Source organism: Miscanthus floridulus, chromosome 7 (genome assembly GCF_019320115.1).
Source record: "Miscanthus floridulus cultivar M001 chromosome 7, ASM1932011v1, whole genome shotgun sequence".
In the NCBI taxonomy this organism is placed as follows: domain Eukaryota; kingdom Viridiplantae; phylum Streptophyta; class Magnoliopsida; order Poales; family Poaceae; genus Miscanthus; species Miscanthus floridulus.
This window is the reverse complement of record NC_089586.1, coordinates 49,357,656-49,376,731: the sequence shown is the minus strand read 5'-3', so window position 1 is coordinate 49,376,731 and position 19,076 is coordinate 49,357,656. Positions and strand designations below refer to the sequence as shown.

The following is a 19,076-nucleotide window of genomic DNA, read 5'->3' as shown; positions in this document are numbered from 1 at the left end:
AATAATTGCAAGTGTAGTGTTTGCGACCTACTGATGATGCTTTTGGAAGATGACTTCTAATGTTGTCTAGAACTATGATTTTGTAGCCTTTGTAATGTAATCAACCATAATTGGCCTAAATTCAGACTTTTCGTTGTTATGTGACTTGGCTATAAGCCAAACTTGAAGGCTTAAATTCAGACTTGTCGCTGTTATGTAACTTGGCTCGAAACCAAACTTGATGGCTTGTAATGTTAAGACTAGATTGACTTGCACTTGATCTATTTTGTAGTTGCCATGCACTAAAACACATACACTTCATTGACAACCAAATTAGAACATCAGAACATACAATAGCATTCATTGACACATAAGGGAGACATAAGTGATAGACATCAACTAAAAGTTCATACAGGATGCCTACATTAACTCTGACAAATCAATGCTCACTTCACTAACACCACCAAGAGAAGTAGCACTACAATGAACATAATTGCTAGACCTAAAACAAGCAAACGATCGCCTATCTTGTCGATGTTGCTCCCTATTGACTGATTGGCATCAACAATTTTCTTCAAAGCGGCATGTGCATCCTTCATAGATGCGGTTGTGCTTTCTAACAGGGTAGTGCATCCTCCAATTGATTCATTCAAAGACTCCATGGCTTGAATCAGCTCCTAAGAGGACATCCTTGGATCCATGGCTTGAGTCAACCCCAGAGACGGCGACCCTCTACCGATCTTTGAGAAACATCGTGGAAGCTTGGATTTGCCGATGAGGTACTCAACGTATTGGTCCTCCCACATGTAGAACTAACAAAAGAAGATGAGGAACAATGCTCAGATGAAATCGGCCATACAACTACATCAATAGGCGGATAAAATTGTAGATCTACCAACTTACATGGTTAATTAGAGGACACTTGTAGAACCTCTGCCCAAAGCTCTTGTCCTGCTTCGACACTAGGCCAATCAACTGAGCTCCACACTTGCTGCAATCGACCAAGGGAAGGTTGCTTGTGCCATCCCTAAACGCGTCCAAAGATGGCGCGCTCGAGGCAGCCTCTGTCTTCGAGCTCGAAGCCATCTTCCCCTCCTGTCGGGGCATCGAGTGCTAGGGTTTCACGGGACAAGAGCGAGAGAGAGAAGAGAGGAAGACGACCGACTGGGGAAGAAGAAGACGGTGTGGGGGATGAGGCAGTGACCGGGTGGGGCTTATTGGGTTGGGTCGCACCACTTGACTCAGCCAGGGGCAAACTCGTACAATCACCTAATGTTCTCTGTCCAAAACCAGGGAAAATGATTGTTTACTGCGCGCGGTGTGTTACAACAAAGGAACCTGAATTCGCAATGTGTCTCAGCCAATAACGTAGTTGGCGGTGTGCCGCGGCCAAAACAACGTTTCCCCAGTGTGCCAGCCCAAAATTTGCCTAATAAAAATGTAGGTGCAATTTCTTTGATTGTTACAAATGGTTCTACTATATGTTGCTGACCACCGAATCTTACTGGCTGCACACTAATCTCTTTCATTTCTTGACAGGAGCTCAACAACAGAAGGGAACACTCCTTCAAGAGGCCAAATAAAAGAAGAGGTTCTATATTCAGGCACCATTTATTTTTACCCAATGTGATCTGGCAACCTCCATTAGTTGCCAATCTTATTGGCAACCTCCATTAGTTGCCAATCTTTCTTATGCATGACACGTTTTCTTATCATGCATGTAACGTGTTTTGTCCCTCTGTGGTTATACTATTTTGAGATGGTTATACATGTGTGGGTATTCTACTTTCATTCATAGTAATAGGTATGTGGAGATACCACTTTGAGTTGTATATATTAATGTCTTTTGTCCTTTCTCTCCATCTGCCACCTTGCTTTAGCTACTTAATATTTGTCTTTTTAGGTAGTCTTCCTAATATTCACTACAGATTGCTGGTGACCATTTATCATACATATGCTCACGTTATTACCGTGTTCCAATCTCATATATTCGGTGCAACTGAGTATCCAACATCAATAAATATATGGTCAGTTGGATGCATTCTTGCAGTAGGTGGGTTTCTGTATTTGTTTCAGATTTCGAAGATTGTAGGTTTTTTTGCTTGACCGTGATGCCACTGCTATTGTTTTAATTCTCTTGCATGTATGTTTGCAGCCATTGTTCCCAGGAGAGTGTGCAGTTGATCAGCTTGTAGAGATAATCTACTTACTGCACACATTCCATTTCTCTCTCCTTTTACTTCTACCATGAAATTGCCTAAACTGATGTGATCCTCTCGCATGTTCTTGATACCTACCGCCACCCATGAGGATATACGATATTTGATCCGGAACTAGCCTAAACCTTTCTGAGTGTGAAATTGACCTCACGGAACGTTCCGTCAATTTGGCGGACGATCCATAGATAACTAGCTCCTCTCGGGTTGCACAAATATTGTCACACAATATTCTACGAGATAGTCCGTCGAATTGACCAACGATCTGTCAATACTGTTAAACACTGAATTAATTTCAACTGAGGGGTATAGTCCCTAGGTACCCAGCAAAGAAGGGAGAAGATCTAGTCTGACTAAAAATTCTCCACATATAATCCTAGTTATATTACTACCCGTAAACCTACTAAGACTCTTACATGGCAATCGACTAGGAATCCTGCCCCCTAGACTATATAAAGGAGGGCAAAAACTCTCTAGATCGGCAGAGGAACAGACCCAATGGTCTAAATCCCAAGCACGGGACGCAATATACTATTCATCCTAGAATGGACTAGGACGTTATTCTGGCGGACCGAACCAGTATAAATTGTTGTCTCTGCGTTCACCGTCGAATTCTGCATATACCAAAGCCCACCGAACCATCGTCTCAGGTAACACCGTGATGAGTTACCGATCAAGAAACACCGACAGCTGACGCATCAAGTAGAGGTTTTCGACACAATTGTGATCAAGAGCTCGATGGACCTCAAAATCAACAGTGTCGTTCGTGGCTATTCGGATTATCACGGCAGCGGCGTCCCTCGGCAACCTGCGATCAGGACCCAACTCCCCGACGCAACTCGCCATGACACCTTGATGCAACTCACGCCTGCATGTTTCGGCGTGCGGGATCAAGCGGCAAATTCCGACGTTCGGCGACGTGTTTCCTTCCGGTGATCGATCCAGACACGTCTCTTGTTGAAGCTAGCCGACGCCTCATTTAGATCGGTCCTGCTCCGTTCAGCACGGGATGCGGGATCCCGGCCCCAGCGGCCACGTCAGGCTGCATGGATTCGATGCACCCGCACGGGACTCCTGCTCTAGCAAGCCTATCGACGAGCGCCACCGCTACAGACTGCATGGATTCGATGCACTCCTACTCGGATACGATGCGCCTTAGGCCTCGTTTAAATTCATACGTAAAGTTTTAGTGTGAGGCCTTGTTTAAATTCATACGTAAAGTTTTAGTGTGTCATATCGGTGTCATATGAGAATGTCGTATGGGGTATTTGGATACTAATAAAAAAAATAAATTACAGAATCCGTTAGTAATCCACGAGACGAATTTATTAAGCCTAATTAATCTGTCATTAGCATATGTGTTACTGTAACACCACATTGTTAAATCATGGACTAATTAGATTTAAAAGATTCATCTCGCAAATTAGTCGTAAACTGTACAATTAGTTATTTTTAGTCTATATTTAATACTCCATACATGTATCTAAATATTTGATGAGATATGGAGTAAATTTTAACGAAGGAATTAAACAAGCTCCTACATCTCCTACTCAGAAATCGAGCTGTCCACGAGCTCTTACATCTCCTGCTCAGAAATCGAGCTGTCCACGGCGGTTAATCTCGGGAGCTATCTGTCTCGGTTATGACAACAATGGCCCTATTCGCTTCGCTGAAAAAGCAAATCAAAATACTGTTCCGACTAATTTGCTGTGAGAGAAAAATACTATTCTGACTAAAAAAATAAACTAAAAAAAATAAATTATAAAAGAAGCGAACAGAGCCGATGCCCACTTTGCATCACGTGGAAAGGCTCAACTAGTAGCAATAAAAGAAGGCGTATCCGATCAACATGGCTTGCAAGCTAATTAAATAGAGGTTTGTATGCATGTGTACATGCATGCAGGATGCACGGCAACAACCTGGAAGTCTGGAACGGGTCCGGTCGATCAAGGAGTGGTCCGTGAACTACTCAGCTCCGACGATAAGTTCCGACTGTTTGGCCACAACAACCGACTGCTCCATCGTGGTGTCCGACTACTCGGCTGCGTGTCCGACTACTCACCTACTTAGCTAAGAAGTTTCACTACTCGGACTGACGACTAAGATGGTGCCCCAAACATCAGGATCGCACGCTCTACTCGGCCATCCATTAAGCTAAGTCAAATTTTAATATTTTTTCAAATATTCTATAATCATATCTCTGGATATTATATATGTGCTTCCGTGACCATATCATAATTGCATTCCCAACTACCCACATAGCTCCGTGCTAGTAGTTGGGACAACATGCACTCCACGTGTATTCTCTTTTTTCGTGTAGCTTCTGATTGCTATAGTCTCCTCTTAACGGTTGTGAAATTACTTGAGTAGTACGAACTCATATTTATGACGCATTTACTCGCAGGCTCGTACGGTCACGGTCATGAATCTCACGACCATACACCAGAGATACAAGTGCTTATACATACAAGATCAACTACTCGGGGAATTTACGCAGCCTAGCAAGAGCAAGACACGAAAAATTTTACATGCATTTCATAATACTAGGATCCGCTCTCGACCTATTATTTTACATGCATGGGACCTGCTCCCAACTTGATATCCAGAATATCAATAACTATAAAATTTTGTATTTTTATCTTGCAGAGGACCAGATCTGGACCATGCTGCTGGGTAAGGTACACGCCTCCGCGGGCTGCCCATTACTTCGTTGGGTGAGGCACGCACTCCGTGCTGCTTTACTCGGCCACTACTTCACAGGCTTCTTCACCTCCACTACTTAGTCGACACTAAGCCCGGGGGCTTGGCCATTATCACGGCCTACTCGGCTTCACTCCAACTACGCTCGGGGGCTTAGATTTAAGGATGGAAGATCAAATTCACAAGCTTTCAACCACTCGGCGGCAAGCAGTCACTGACTATTGTCCTAGGAGGTTACTCGGCTGCACACTTGAGGACGTCTACAAGATCCTATAATCGACTACCAAGTGTCGGATTGTAGGCTCGGTAGCTTCGGGATATTTATCCTCAGAGGATGCATTCAAATTTCTTCGATAAGGAATTACAGACAAGACCCTCCAATTCTTTGTTCAAACAACAAGAGGCTCGGAGGCTACACTCAGTGACTACAATTTTTCGAAAAATGCACACCACTCGATGATTTCCAGAAACACCACATGGATTCTCTTAGAAAGCACTCAGACGAAGCTTGTTTCTACTTGACAAGACCTCGAGAAACAAGAAGGCTTCCCAAGATCAACCATACAAAGCTTGGAGGCTTGTGGGACATAGTCTCCGGGTACCCCGCAAGGAAGGGAGAAGATCTAGTCCGACTAGGAATTTCCCACATGTAATCCTAGTTACATTACTACCCTGTAATCGTACTAGGACTCTTACATTGTAACCGATTAGGAATCATATCCCCTGCACTATATAAAGAAGGACAGGGCTCCCTAGATCGATAGAGGAACAGACCCAACGGTCTAAACCCGAAGCACAGGGAGTAATATACTATTCACCCCATACTAGATGTAGGACGCTATTCTGGCGGACCGAATCAATATAAATTATTGTCTCTACGTTTTCCGTCAAGTTCTGCATACGCCGAAACCCACCAACCATCGTCCCGAGTAACCCCGTGACAAGTTATGGTCATCAAACACCGACACCAACATTACTTAGCTCTCGTGAAAAATCTTATAGTAACTCTATACCTTCTTCATATATGTTAGAGAGCAACATTGGCTTTTCTGCAGCATCAATTATTTCAAGGGCCCCAAGAACCCTTTCCGAGCCTGATGTTAATAATAACATGGGCAAGATTCCCATTTATTATTTTCTGAGCATCAAGTAAACTCCAACAGCTTTCATCAGCAACAACAGCGAATTTGTATTTCTCCGTGGCCACAGAGTTAACATCTCGGAGATCGTCCCAATCCGGTTTCTGTGAACTGGTTGCTCAAAGAGCACAGGGGTCACTCTCATTTCTGAAACCAATAAAGAATAGAAACATGTTAACTTAGTTCAAGCATTGGAAGAAGGTCGTACAGTTCGGATGACAAATAGCTAACAGGTTCAACATATTGAAACAACTTTAAAATGAGAACTCTAGCAATTTACAGCTTGCAGGAGTACGGACCATTTAGTCTATCAAGAACTTTAATTGCTTTGATTTGCTGTGTATCCCTCATTTGCATCCAAAATCACTTCAGTAGTTCAGCGCCCAAAAGCCATATACATCCATTTCTAGACATTAAACTGAACCATCAATATCGGGTACAGCACGTTCGACAAATTCAGATTTGTAAACAACCTAGACTTCTTAACTCGAATCACGTTCCTATGTTCCCTACGTATCAATGATCAAACACTTCAATCCACCGCGCAACGGAAGGCAAATTTTACTTGGTGAGTCAGGACGAGAAGCTGCGGATTCCTCACCGAGGCGAAGGCGTGTACTGGGAGTAGTACACTGGCAACATCCTGGAGCAGCGCACCGAGAGGCGCCGCAGGGGCGTCGGCGAGCGCGGCGCACGCCCGTCCTGCGGCGTCGGGCGCTGCGGGTTGGTCCTCGGCCGTGACTGAGGGCAGCACAGGCGCCTCCCCACACCCGACGGCGCCGCTGCGGAGCTCGACATGCATGACGACGTTGGAAGAGGGGTCGGGGAGGAGGGGTCCAACCCGGATCTCGCCTCCTCCATCGCCTTCGCTGGATCTACACGGTGCCGCCGTTCGCGGGGAACGGGTGAGGAGGGATCGCGTGCCCTGGCCACCGCAGCCCTGCCCTCGCCTTCACAGAACCGCCGCCGCCCTCGTCCTCAACACCGCCGGCCGCCGCAGCACAGAGAGAACCAAGATCGGAGAGACTGAGAGTCATGCTACTTCAATCATCCCTATACTACTCAAATATTTTTTTTCTATTATAGATTTATCACTCTACCTACTTACTTACACAAAAAATTCAAAAATAGAGTTATCACAAACAAACTTGCTACTTCAATCATCCCTGTGCTACTCAAAACACTATTTTTCTATTATAGATTTACCATCTACATTCCTACCCATAATTACATAATTTTTTTTTTTGAAAATAGAACTATACTACTTCAATCATCCTTATACTACTCAAAATATTATTTTTTCTATTATAGATTTACCATTCTACCCTTACTTACACAAAAAAATTCAAAAATAAAATTATCACATACAGATTATACTACTTCAATCATCCCTATACTAATACTACTCAAAACACTATAAAAAATTAAAAATAAAATTATCGCACCTTTTTTTCCAGTGCTGATCCCACCATTTTAGTAAACGCATGGTGCCTATAGTCCCACCGTTTAATACGCACCGGTGCCTCCTGGTGCCTCTCCAATTAGTGCCTCTACCTTTCCATTAGATCGCTCCTTGTGAGCCGTTCATTTTCCTGCAACTGTAGTAAAAATTCTCATAAAATAAAGCAGAAGGCTATCTGTGCATTACAATATCTAGCACAGTAATGCGGACTAAATTATTGCATAGAAGATCCTTACAGAAAACCATCCCCACACTAAGTGAGCTTTTTATAGAAGATATAACAAGTAAGCACTCGACTTTACTGTTTTTTGAAAACACATTTACTTTGGTCAAACATATCAAGCTCTATAGGCTCGAACTCTCATTTCTCACGACTAGTAATTCGACATTTACATGTATCAAAAATAAGACAACAAAAAGAAAAATCAGAGCACATTGATGATCACTGGAAATTACATCATATACATTTACTGCTGCAGAAAACTTGCCACAGTGACTAATAGACACACTGTCAGGCTCATAGTACAACATACACCTTTGGTGAGATGCCGGCTCCATATGAACAACTCCTTCTTAATATCCTCTAGACCCGGTTTCTTGTACTCTTGCCTAATTAAGGTGGTGACGGCGAAGGCGAGGAAAGTGGTTTGAAATCTGGATACTGCACACAGATCGAAGAATGATGAGCATAGCTTAATGCAAATGGTGTTTTTACACAGATGGCTAAGAAGTTTCAGTTTACACTCACATTAGGGTAAGGTGACTGAGGTCTGGGGGTAGTAAAAGGAGGAGATGATTCCGTGCTAGCGTCTGCTACAGGTGCAGAATTGACCGCTACTGGGCCTTCAGTCACAGTGCTGCCAGGGGGTGACGGCGGTTTGAGATCTGAGTACTGCATGGAATTCCAATTGCAGAGTAATGAGCATGGCATGGGCATTCAGGCTCACTTGTGCAATGGCTATAAAGTATCAGGTTTACACTGACATTTGCATAAGGTGAAAGAGGTGTTGGTGTGGCAGCAGCAGGAGCAGCTTTTGTTGGTGTGGCGGCAACTGGAGTCGCTGTTGCTGGTGCTGGTTGGCTTTTAGCATCACCAGGTAAAGGTAGTAGAGCCTGCCCAATTTCCTGTAGATGGAACAAAGGAATTTTGTAAACAATAAATATTTGGCATGACATATTCAAAAACCGTTTTCTATGGAAAACAATGTTGGCTGGCTCAACTCCGGAAGGAAGGCACTTCAGAAACAATAATGGTCTGTTCGTTTTGCTGATAAGCCATGACTGAAAGTACCGTTGGCTGATTTGTTGTGAGAGAAATATTGTTCGATGGCTGAAAAAGTACGGCTTATAAGTCAAACGGACAGGGTAAATTCTAATTGAATTTCACCAGTAACAGTTCCATTGCCACTGGAGTTTCCTGGCAATATTTTAGTAATTTCACAAGAAATGTATCTGTAGTGTCTAGGAGCAGCAGCAGCAACAACAACAACATAGCCTTTCAGTCCCAAGCAAATTGGGGTAGGCTAGAGTTAAAACCCACCAAGAGCCCCAAGTCACGATCCAGGCACTTCAATAGTTGTTTTCTAAGCACTCCTATTCAAACATAGATCTTGAGGTATATTCTAAGCTTTCAAATCTCTTTTTATTGCCTCCCCATGTCAGTTTTGATCTTCCTCTACCTCTCCTCATACTATTAGCTTGGCTTAGGACTCCACAATGCACTGGTGCCGCTGAAGGTCTCCTTTAAACATGGCCAAACCACCTCAACCGATGTTGGACAAACTTTTCTTCAATTGGTGCTACCCCTAGACGATCACATATATCATCGTTCCGAACTCGGTCCATTCTTGTATGACCACAAATCTATCGCAACATACACATTTCTGCAACACTTAGTTGTTGAACATGGCGAATCTTTGTAGGCCAACATTCTGCTCCATACAACATAGCCGGTCTAATCGTCGTTCTATAAAACTTGCTTTTTAGCTTTTGTAATACCCTCTTATCACAGAGAATGCCAGAAACTTGTCGCCACTTGATCCACCCTGCTTTGATTCTATAGGCTAATGTCCACATCAATATCTCCATCCCTCTATAGCATTGATCCCAGATACCGAAAGGTATCCTTCTTAGGCATTACTTGACCTTCCAAACTCACATCTCCCTCCTCCTGTGCAGCTCCGCCAAAGTCACATCTCATGTACTCGGTTTTAGTTCTGCTTAATCTAAAACATTTAGACTCAATGGTCTACCGCCATAACTCTAGTTTCCTATTTACTACCGCCTGACTTTCATCCACTAACACTATATCATCAGCAAACAACATACACCAAGGGATATCCCCTTGTATGTTCCTGGTAACCTCGTCCATTACCAAGGCAAAGAGATACGGGCTTAAGGCTGACCCTTGATGAAGTCTAATTTTAATCGAGAAGTAATATATGTTACCTTTGTTTGTTCAAACACTAGTCACAACATTGTTGTACATATCCTTAATGAGGGTCACTTACTTTGATGGGACTTTATGTTTATCCAAAGCCCACCACATAACATTTCTTGATATCTTGTCATAAGCCTTCTATAAGTCAATGAAAACCATGTCGAGATCCTTCTTCTGCTCTCTAAACCACTCCATAACTTGTTTTATTAAGAAGATTGCTTCTGTGGTTGACCTTCCGGGCATGAAACTAAATTGGTTTATTGATATCTGTGTCGTTCCTCGCAGGCACTGCTCGATGACTCTCTCCTATAGCTTCATAGTATAGCTCATCAACTTAATTCCCCGATAATTAGTACAACTTTAGATATCTCCCTTGTTCTTATAGATTGGTACCAATATGCTTCTTCTCCACTCCTCAGGCATCTTATTCGATCGAAAGATATTGTTGAACATCTTGGTTAGCCATACTACAGCTATATCCCCCAGACATCTCCACACCTTGATTGGGATACCATCAGCGCCCGCTTTGCCACCTTTCATCCTTTTCAAGGCTTCTTTGATCTTCGATTCTTGAATCCTCCACACAAAGCGCCTATTAGTGTCATTAAACGAGTCGTCCAACTGAACAGTGGTGTTCTCGTTCTCACCATTGAACAATTTATCAAAATACTCTTGCCATCTATGTCTGATCTCATTCTTCTTCACCAAGAGTTGCTCCCTCTCATCCTTTATGCACTTGACTTGGTTGAAGTTCCTTTATTCCTATCACGAGCCCTAGCCATCCTATAAATGTCATTCTCTCCTTCATTCATACTCAAACGTTGGTAAAGGTCCTCATAGACTTGCCCCTTTGCCTCACTCACCGCTCGTTTTGCAGCCTTCTTTGCCACCTTGTACTTCTCTATGTTGTCTGCATACCTGTCATGATACAAGCGCTTATAGCACTCCTTTTCCTTAATAGCCTTTTGCACATCTTCTCTATGCGCAGTGTCTAGGAGCACTGCCAATTATTAATACTACATATAGGAAAACAATTCATGGAAAGATTACAAATTATTATATGGAAAAATGTTCAATGCCATATAAAGACCATTTTAGTTACACCATATACATATTGCTCAGTACCAATAGTGATACATCACATTTGGCCAAACAATATATTACAAAATATCACATAGCTCGAAATAAAGGAACCTTTGAATAGGTTTTACTTTGTTTGTAAGAAAGCTCCAAAGTATTGACAAATTTAAGTGATCATTATTTTCTTGTACTTTAGGAAAAACATGGATTTTCTCTTCGAACAAAGCGGTGAGATAAAAGATTTTTAACAATGAAACAAATGCCATGGGTCTAAACACAACATTAAGCAAAATTAGTGCAAATCATCAATAAAAATTCCTATCTGAGAAAGGGACTATAGCGGTGCTGGATATAACTAGATATGCAGCCACAAGTGTTCAGTGTAACCCAGTGGCCATGCATTTCAAATCTATCAACAGGCAACCACGGTCTGCAGCACAGGCCTTGTTTAGATTACAAGTTTTTTCACTCTCTCTCCATCACATCAAATCTTTGGACACATGCATGGAGTATTAAATGTAGATAAAAAAATAACTAATTACACAGTTTGATTGTAAATTATGAGACGAATCTTTTGAGCCTAGTTAGGCCATGATTGGACAATAATTGTCAAATACAAACGAAAGTGCTACAGTGCCAAATACTGATTCCTAACCCCAATCTAAACAAGGCCACTGATAGTCACTTCAAATTCTAATTACTATAAAGTCATTCGACCATAAGAGTACATAATCCACAAAAAATGGTACTAGCAATCTTCAGATAACTCTTTTATGCATAGCCATACACTCTTGGAGAAGTGAACATGGATCGATGTGAACAATATAGCATTTCAATATTTAACAATAACTGCTCAAGATGATGGCTAGCTACCTTTATTTCGTCAACAAGCTCCTTTGGAGCAACCTTCTTGTTCAAGAGCTCATCGATCTGTTTAAGTGTCTTCTGTCGATCCTGTGAGCATAATAAATAGATGTAAGGTTTCATGATTGAAAGTAATCTTCTATTCAAACCTCAATCAGGGAGGAAGAACATCCCCTGACTTAGCTTTAAGAACAGATCCACTGAAGTCTGGCTGGGGAAGTAAGCTGAACAAGAAGAGAGGAAATAAATATATACCTCGGCATACAAGAGCTTGGTTACCACTAGCTGAACAACAGCAGCTGACCCCAAAAACTGTAGCAAAGTCTCAATCTGCAGGATAGATCACACATGATGTGTAAGGAAACAAAGCAACACCTGAAGAAAAGAGACACTCCAAGACTTACCTCTGTGTAGGCAAGTACTCCCAAACCAGTAGCTGCAGCGAGACCAATTGTCACAGGCAAACCATCTGAACCGTCCTGTAAGTTTACTTAGTAGATTCAGCATTCAACAGTCACAGAAATAAAAGTTACCAAAATCAATGCATTGAAACCTTATAATTTGTACAAATATAATTTCAAACAGAGTAAAGAAAAAAAAAGGTCAAGATGATAACTTACCCCAAATAGCTCGCCCAAATCAAAACTGAATCCTTTTGCAGGAGCCTTCCAGGGAAGGTTACTGCTCTGCAGTGGGACACTAGCAAATGGTGAAACTTTGTTGAGTGGATAAAGATGTCATACAGCAGCAAACACAAGCCACCTAAAGCATCAAATACCTTCCATCCTCGGCTTCCTTCTGCACCATCCTTCACCGCAAAAGCAGCTTTGTAACCATTGGCTGTGACAAGCTCAGCAACTAGTCCAGAGTTCCCATCAAATCTGACTTCCACAATATTCATATAAATGTTCAGAAAATATCGTGACACTATACTAGTGATGGAAGAATGACAAGCCAACAAGTACTCACAATTTAATATGAAAATACAAGCTCAGTCTTCTTCTTGAGACAGAGGTATCACAAATTCTGAATATAACACCTCGCTGGTCTTTTCAAGGACAGGTATCTAATTATTAACTCTCCATGTAATTCACATGTCCACTCTTTAAGTGATATACAACTGCAGTAACTATTTACTTGCTATAATCCCAATCCAACAAATCAGTTTGTTCAAGTCATATCTAGAATACTTACTACATTTGCGAAGTACTCTGTACATGAGAACTGTTCATCTTTCCAGGTTTGAAGCATCATTTCTGGTTTTCACTAATAACTTTCTTTTGCATTGCTCTATCAGCAAAATAATTTTATAATGGTTAAGAAAAATCAACTATCTGCTGATTCCGTGACAGTCAAAATTTTCATAATTAGGAGGATTTGTGACGACAATCTTTGATCCCCAAAAAGAAGTGAAAACAGACCAAATTTCAAGTTAATTTAACTTTTGAAATTTTGACACGCCAAGAGTGCAAGTACCTACTCTGCAGAATTGGTTCTTTAAAATCGATATGGACTCATTACCATGAAGGGCGGGCCTGGTGTAAGCGGTAGAGTCTTACTGCATGTGACCGGAAGGTCCCGGGTTCGAGTCGCGGTCTCCTCGCATTGCACAGGCAAGGGTAAGGCTTGCCACTAACACCCTTCCCCAGACCCCGCACAGAGCGGGAGCTCTCTACACTGGGTACGCCCTTATGGACTCATTACCTTAGACTAATCAGAAGTGACGATGCTGAGGATTTAACACCGTAGCTATTCCTTGGCATGCTGTTTTGAATGAAATGCTGCAAAATTGGTTCCTTAAATTGTGATAGGGAATTAATGAATCCAACTGGGGACCAGTTAGAAGTATCTACACAGAACGGCCAAGCACATTGCAGTTGTTAACCAGGATCTGAGGTTCTCACTTGTCAAGGATGACCAGCGTGGTGTTCTCCGGGTCCTTGAACCTCAGTGTCAGCTTCTTCAAGAATCCGTTCTTGTCCTCCCCGTTGTACGGCACGGCAGCCGCCTTCTTCTTGGCCTCCTTGAGATCAGGCGTGCCGGCCTCCCGTGCATCCTTGAGCGGCCTGATGTCGACGAGCTGCGCGTCGGGCTCCTCGAGCAGCCGCTGGTAGGCCGCCCTGGCGGACACGACGGCGTATGGCTTGGAGCTGCCGCCGCCGCCGAGAACCTGCGCGAGGAGCAGCGGCAGCGCGACGGCCGCGACGCCTGCCGCGACGACGAGAGGGTTCTCGTTGACGAAGTCGACGAGCCCGTCGAGGTCGAGGTTGAGGTCCGGGAGCGCGAACCCGGCCCCGTCACCGCCGGAGTCGGACGAGAGGCGAAGCGCATCCTCGTAGGAGAGCGGCGCGGCGAGTGCGGCGCCGGCGCCCGCGTGCGCGAGGCCGAGCGCGCCGGAGAGGCGCGCCGCGAGGCCCCCGCGGAGGCCGCTCCTCGGCTGCCTCCGGGGTCGCGCGGGAGTAGTAGTCAGTGTCGTTGGCGCCGCGGAGGAGAGGATGACGGCCATGGCATAACGGTGGCGGGCGGCGGCCTCCGGCGAGCGTTGGGGAGACGGAGGCGCGGGGTTTACGGAGCGACGAGGCACTGGCACAGGGAGGGGCCGAGGGGGGGCCGCACCGCGGGGGGATGACCGGATGAGGAGGTGGACAGGTGGTACCGTGGTGGTGAGCTGGCCAGTGGGAGGGCGCCACGTGGATAAAGAGATCAGAGCCGGAGAGGCTGGAAATTTCTCGTGGCTGAGATGGAGCTCTCATCCGGCGCTTTTTTTATGGAAAAAACAGCGATGCTAGGTGTTTTTTTTTTATAAAGGAAGGCTTTTATTAGTCACAACCATTACTACTAGGCTGAGTACCGTGGCGTGTCCTGCTCGGCTGCTCGCCGTTATGTCGTGGCCATGGGCGTTTGGCGCTCTACACGATCCACAGACTGTTCGGTCTTCGGCAACTAAAAAAAAACCGGCGGAGATAGGAGTGCTTGAGTAGCCGGCCTAGCATCCATTGGCGTCTTCAGCAAACCATAATGACATGGCACGGGCATCCGTGACGTGACCCGTGTCCGGACGTGGCTCTCAGATCTGCATAGGACTAGGCTCCATCTCCTAAAAACCAAAAAATCCCCATTCCTCGTCCATTCATTCGGAGTGACTCGTCCATCCTGGGGCTACAACGTAAGATTCCGCCTCCGACTTCGACCGTGAATGTTGTCGCCCGGAGCGCCGAGGTCGAGCCCCCGCCAGCTGCTGCCCCGCACCCCCGCTTGGGCCTTGCGCTAGCCACCGAGCCGGACTGCGCCGTGTGGGCGAGCCGCGATGTGACCGTTCATCCGTCAGCCCCCTTCCCCCACCACGCGCCCGTCTCCCCGCCGCATTGTGCCCTTCCCCCACCGCGCCCTACCCCATCGTCGGTTGTGGGGTCACTCCTAGCCTCCCACCCTCGCTAGGGACTAGGCTGGAGGAGGCCGAGGGTTTCCCACAGTGAAGCGGTGAAATGCTAGCCAGGGTATCTCGAGGGGAAGCGTAAGAATAAATACGGATTAATTGCTTATTAAATTGCCAAGTTAACTCTGTACAAACAACATTACCCCATGTATTTATAGGCCACACCCATGGGGCCTAGTGAAATTACACAAGGGTTATTCGATGGCTTGCTATGCCAATACAACACCCGAGGGAACAAGCGTAAATCCCTGTACTCTTAGCCAACTACTCCAAACCCTAACGGCGTCGCCGCCGGCCTTACAATTAGCTCTGCTTCCAACCTTCGCCGCACCAGGCAAGGGTTCCCCGTCCTTCTGCTGCCTTTGGGTTCTCCACATCTTCTGTTACCTCCGACTCGGTCTCTCCGCAAGTACCTGAAAGAGGAAATGGGAAGGAAACCTCTGACGGTGAAGGTGCTAGCACGCAGGTGAAGTGGCAGCACAAGGTCGAGAGAGGCCAAGTGTTAGGCGAGGGTCCTGCCGGGGGCGCCTTCCCCCAACACCAGCCGCGCCACGCCCCATCTCCCACGAGCGGACAACACTGAATGATTACGGCCAGGCGAGCAGCGGCGTTGGAGTAGCAACAGTAGGCCACACCATTGGGCGCGAGCCTGGGCCGCGAGCATGCACGGGAGAATCGCAGGAGCGACAGGCCACGCCAACGGGCGCGAGCGCGTGGAGCGACATCGCCCTGACCCGAGCCTGCTGACTACCGCAGTTCTCCCCATCATGTAGGTCGTGGCCACCAGCAACGTCGTGTTTCAGACTTATGTTTCATGTGTTTCATCTAGATGTTGCAAAAGTATATCTGAGATGTTGCATAAGTTGCAATGACAATATACGCATGTTGCAAGACTATATTTCAAGTGTTTTAGGTGTTTTGGACTATGTTTCAAGTGTTTTCATGTGGACGTTGCATATGTTGCAATGGCTATAAACGTATGTTTCGAGTGTTTTGGACTTATGTTGCAAGTGTTTTATATAGATGTTGCAAAAGTAGATATGGATATTGCATATGTTGCTATGGCTATATACGTATGTTTCAAGCACATGTTTCATGTGTTTCAGAGGTTTATTACAAATTTTTTATTTGAATGTTTGAAAAGTAGATCTTGGAAGAGCACATGGTGCAATTGTGTGGCGCTACTGCTGCTACATGGGTCACCATGGGTCATCGTATGTTTCAAAAGTATACTGCTTGCTGCTGCGTGGGTCACTACACCGCTTGATGCGACATGCATATATGCAGGCGCGTGACCATGCCGCCTGCTGGTGCTGCTGCTATGTGTGCATGCGGATGTGGGTCGCCGTGGGTCACTGCATGCTTCAAAAGTATGTTGTTGTTGTGTGTGGGTCACTGTGCTATTTGCTGGTGCTATGTGCATGCCACCTGCTGGTGCTGATGCTGCTATGTGTGCATGCGGGCGCGTCAAAGCAGAGCAGGCTCGGGTGATCCCCGCAACATGGGCGAGTGAGCCTTTATTTCTGCAAGCACGTGACAGAGGAGGTTCGGGAGCTGTCCGGACGCGCTATCCGTCTGGACGTCCGTGCACTAGCCCTTCCATTAGCAAAGCAAAACTTTCAATATTAACTTGTTTAAACTAAGTACTGCCTCTATATAGGTGAATGTAACATATTGTATTTGATGGAGAGAGTGTATCCTGTGCTGCCAAGCTATCGCATGCTCTTACTCCCATTTCAACAACCAAAATGTGCATGAAACATGAATGAAAAATATAATGGATAAATGATGCAATGATCTGTGCTCATCATGCAGAATTTCAGATTCAAAAGGAAAATTAAAGCGAAACAATCACTACGTAAAAAATGATTTTTAGCAACGGTTTGAATTTTTTGTAGGTGCGGCTGGTGATGGAGCCGCCCCTACATTGGCGTGCTCGGGTGCCTAGACTATTCTTATTTCTAGCCCTAAACAACCAGGCATTGATATAGACATGTTCCTCGAGCCTTTGATGCAAGAAATGGAGAGTCTATGGAGGCATGGGGAGCAGATGTACGATACGTTCCGAAAGAGGACTTCATATGTAGAGCAATAATATTTGTTACTACCAATGATTACCCCGCGCTGTTTGCTTTGTCTGGATAGATCAAAGGAAAGACGGGATGCTTGGTTTGCTTGGATGGTACTACATGGGTGTACCTGGATGCATCCAAGAAGATAGTTTACCTAAGAAACCGACACTTTTTAAAGACAAGTCACAAGTACCGTAACAAATTGTTCTTTAGATTTTATGACAACGCCCCGGAGATTGAACCCTCTTCGGAGAGACGTCATAATGGAGGAAAGAAGAATCCGGATGGGACGAACAGAGATAAAAGCACACCTCATGTCGAAGGAGTACCTTTCAAGAAACAATCGATCTTCTTTCAGTATCTGCCTTATTGGCCAGACTTGGAGGTCCCCCACGCCATTGATGCTATGCACGTGCAGAAGAATGTCTTTGAGAGTCTCATTGCTGCCTTGATGGACACAGGCAAGTCAAAGGATGGTCTGAAAGCATGGAAAGACATGGTGCAGCTAAATGTGATGCCACAGCTTCACCCGATACCTGAGGCTAATGGAAAATACACTCTACCTGCGGTGTGCTTCAACCTAACACCAAACAAGAAGAGAGCTATATGCACTTTCCTGAGGGGGGTTAAAGTCCCGACTGAGTTTTTAGCAAATGTGAAGAAGCTAGTGTCGATGAAGGACTTGTCAATAACACACTGCAAGGCTCACAATTGCCATGTGATACTGACAGTGTTTCTACCTATTGCAATCAGGGCTATAAAGCCAGAGTACTTGAAAATGGCCATCACCCGCATGTGCTACTTCTTTTCGAAGATCTCACAGAAGACGATTGGCAAGCAAGAGCTGAGTGACCTACATGAATTTGTGGTGGAGACACAAAATCAACTGGAGATGTGTTTACCTCCTTGCTTTTTTTTGATATAATGCAACATCTCATGATTCACATGGTTCATCAGATATAGACGCTGGGCCCTTGCTACTTGCATGAAATGTGGTCCTACGAGCGGTTCACGTTGGTTCTAAGTCGATACAGTGCATAATCGAGCATACCCAGAGGGCTCCATGATAGAGGGTTACAGTACTGAAGAAGTCATCGAGTGCTGTCAAGAGTACCTAAAAGTATAGAAAGGGATTGGTAAACACGATTCTCATCATAAGGGTAGGCTGGCTAGGAAGGGCACCAGTGGTAGAAAAGTGTTCGTCGACCATGATTACAAAGAGGTGAGTCGGGCGCATTACAGTGTCTTGCAGAGTACACAACTGATGCAACCGTACATTGATGAACACTTGGCTATCATTATGGCGGAGAGAAATAGCTGTTCGAATGATTGGGTCATGAAACAACACAAGCAACGACTAACTACATGGTTGAAGGACCAAAACATACCGCCTGGAGAAACCATAGACTCTATTACCATCAGTAGGTTAGCGGAGGGGCCATCGAGACAAGTGACATCTTGGAATGCTTATGACATCAATGGGTATACGTACTATACCCACGCAAAGGATAGTAAATATGTGAATCAAAACAGCGGCTTTCGAATAGAGGCTCTCGATGGATTGGGGCAAAAGATCCAATACTTTGGCATCATTGAAGAGATATGGGAACTTGACTATGGAAGGGATATAACGGTGGCCCTGTTTCGATGCCGCTGGATCAAACAACACCAACTGAATGAGATCGGAT

At 44.9% G+C, this 19,076-nt stretch overlaps 1 protein-coding gene across 2 annotated transcripts; it reads right to left on the bottom strand.

Annotated features, from left to right (window-relative positions):
• Window positions 1-5,511: 5,511 nt before the first annotated feature.
• LOC136466969 (protein THYLAKOID RHODANESE-LIKE, chloroplastic-like) lies at window positions 5,512-14,488 on the bottom strand. Of its 2 annotated transcripts, XR_010761513.1 has the most exons (11): window positions 13,785-14,488; window positions 12,659-12,761; window positions 12,501-12,566; window positions 12,285-12,359; window positions 12,136-12,210; window positions 11,890-11,970; window positions 8,481-8,621; window positions 8,245-8,388; window positions 8,032-8,157; window positions 6,636-7,632; window positions 5,512-6,181 (listed from the first exon to the last, which is right to left on the bottom strand). XR_010761513.1 is itself a non-coding variant. In XM_066465511.1 (9 exons), exons 1-9 carry the CDS (start codon window positions 14,384-14,386, stop codon window positions 8,110-8,112), a joined length of 1,335 nt encoding a protein of 444 aa, XP_066321608.1. In that variant the 5' UTR covers window positions 14,387-14,488; the 3' UTR covers window positions 7,835-8,109. The 2 variants fall into 2 exon arrangements, 1 of the variants encoding a protein (XP_066321608.1); XM_066465511.1 differs by lacking the exons at window positions 5,512-6,181; window positions 6,636-7,632 and having other exon boundaries at window positions 7,835-8,157.
• Between the last annotated feature and the right edge of the window lie 4,588 nt (window positions 14,489-19,076).

Coding starts and splice junctions, on each gene's coding strand:
- LOC136466969 (XM_066465511.1), bottom strand. CDS start 14,386: ATGGCCGTCATCCTCTCCTCCGCGGCGCCAACGACACTGACTACTACT. Junction 12,211..12,284: donor GAGTACTTGCCTACACAGAG/GTAAGTCTTGGA, acceptor TCTATCCTGCAG/ATTGAGACTTTGCTACAGTT. Junction 8,389..8,480: donor CTCTTTCACCTTATGCAAAT/GTCAGTGTAAAC, acceptor AATTCCATGCAG/TACTCAGATCTCAAACCGCC.